The sequence below is a fragment of the Mizuhopecten yessoensis genome, unplaced genomic scaffold (genome assembly GCF_002113885.1).
Source record: "Mizuhopecten yessoensis strain PY_sf001 unplaced genomic scaffold, ASM211388v2 scaffold8123, whole genome shotgun sequence".
Taxonomy (NCBI): domain Eukaryota; kingdom Metazoa; phylum Mollusca; class Bivalvia; order Pectinida; family Pectinidae; genus Mizuhopecten; species Mizuhopecten yessoensis.
In genome coordinates this window covers 1658876-1661057 of record NW_018407390.1, presented here as the reverse complement: position 1 = coordinate 1661057, position 2182 = coordinate 1658876, and the positions used below count along the sequence as shown (strand labels likewise).

At 34.3% G+C, this 2182-nt stretch overlaps 1 protein-coding gene across 1 annotated transcript in view; it reads right to left on the bottom strand.

Annotated features, from left to right (window-relative positions):
* Positions 1-2182, bottom strand: part of LOC110454969 — an 89143-nt gene that overhangs the window by 43195 nt on the left and 43766 nt on the right. Inside the window, exon 23 of the mRNA XM_021504816.1 lies at positions 720-810. Coding sequence (XP_021360491.1) covers positions 720-810 — 91 coding nt within the window. The remainder of the gene's footprint in view (positions 1-719; positions 811-2182) is intronic.

The following is a 2182-nucleotide window of genomic DNA, read 5'->3' as shown; positions in this document are numbered from 1 at the left end:
TATCCTTAGTAATCTGTAACCTTAGTAATCTAAACACCAGTGATCAAGATCACAGTAATCTCAATTACCACCAATCCTATCCTTAGTAATCTGTAACCTTAGTAATCTAAACACCAGTGATCAAGATCACAGTAATTTCAATTACCACCAATCCTATCCTTAGTAATCTGTAACCTTAGTAATCTAAACACCAGTGATCAAGATCACAGTAATCTCAATTACCACCAATCTTATCCTAAGTTATCTCTTACCCTAGTAACCTAAACACCTGTGATTTTATCCTAAGTAATATGTAACCTTAGTAACCTAAACACCAGTAATTCTGAACCCAAATGATAACTACGGTGAACAAAAAAAAATAAAAAAAATAATGTCAATCCTGTTTGAATTACAAGAAATTTTAGCCGCCTCAATAAAGAGTAGTTTGAACTATCCGAGTTGACACAGGCAAAAATCAAGTCATGTCTTTGATACAGAACGACAGCCTTATTGCGATATATATTTGCAAATCTGGAGATGAATAATGGTATATATATCTATTTTATTGACTTACTTATTAATAATCAATTATTAAGTTCAATTGCAAAGTATGTAGGCCGCAAAGCAGTAGATATGTTTTTTCGAGGTCAGAATGCAGAGGGTGGATTAAAACTGCAATTACCTCCCTATCCCCCTGTTTACCTTAGGTATCCCGACTCACATTACATACAGGTTCTTACCCTCTTGGTTTCCATGCTGACTTCCAACTTGTCACCCATTTTACAGTTTGGTATTGTCCATTTATTTACTGATTTTGATGTTGATGAAACTCTGTCATGGAAGAGAATGTAAATAAATCAATATCAGACAAATAGATGCTTTTAAACACTTTACCAGTTAACAGGTCTTAGAATAATCCTTCATATTTGAATTGGAATATCAATCAAATATTCTATTTATTATCAACTTTAAAATGGCTTCCACAATCTGACATTCAACTGTAGAATTTCTTCGTTACCATCAGACCATTTTAATGCTTATGACAATTAATATATCGAGATCCAATTATCTTAATTTAAACCAACATCTCTCAAGTAAAATGCAAAACTATGTAGTTATCTTTAAGATACAAATCACAGTTACAAAAGTCTGTGAAGAAGTAGATATCATTAAGGGAGATAACGCTAATACAAACTAGAAAATGTCTGTAAGACATAAATGCCCCCGCTGCCATGTGAAATTAGTTTCAGTGTTCTATAAAAAGTTACACCCTTTGATCTCGATATCCTGAAACATGCACATACACAAGGTACTACTGGGTACACTTAAAGTTGATTTTAATATTCATATGTTTTTTCTGCATGTTATAACCATCCTAAAACACAAGGATGTCAGAGGTATACCCATATTTGACCTTTCTATAAAGTTTGACCAAAATTCGTGAAAGAATGAAGTTGCTGAGTGTTTAAATTGAATCAGTTGATGATTTTCTATATATAGCAACAGTGACCTTGGCCTTGACCTTGGAACCGTGAAACACAACAATGTCCGAAGTGTTCTCATACCTGACCTTTGCATAAAGTTTGACCAAAATCCATTAAAGAATGAAGTTGCTAAGTGTTTAAATTGAATCAGTTGCTGATTTTCTATAAATAGCAAGTGTGACCTTGGCCTTGACCTTGGATCCTTGCAACACAACGATGTGCGAAGCATACTCATACTTGACTTTTGTATAAAGTTTGACCAAAATCTGTCAAAGAATGAAGTTGCTAAGTGTTTATATTTACATTGAATCGGGACTGGATGTGACAGATGTTTACATTGAATCGGGCCGCAACGCGACGTGATGGGACGGGACGGGATGTGACGGGACGGGATGCGAAGCGATGGAATGGGATGGACATAGGCACCACTATATGCCCCCAATTTTATGGCGGGGGCATAAATACAAGTATGGGGTATAATGATGGGGGATATTATCTCTAATACAAATTATAAGTATAGGGTATAATGATGGGGGATATTAGCTCTAATACAAATTATAAGTATAGGGTATAATGATAGGGGATATTAGCTCTAATACAAATTATAAGTATAGGGTATAATGATGGGGGATATTAGCTCTAATACAAATTATAAGTATAGGGTATAATGATAGGGGATATTAGCTCTAATACAAATTATAAGTATAGGGTATAATGAT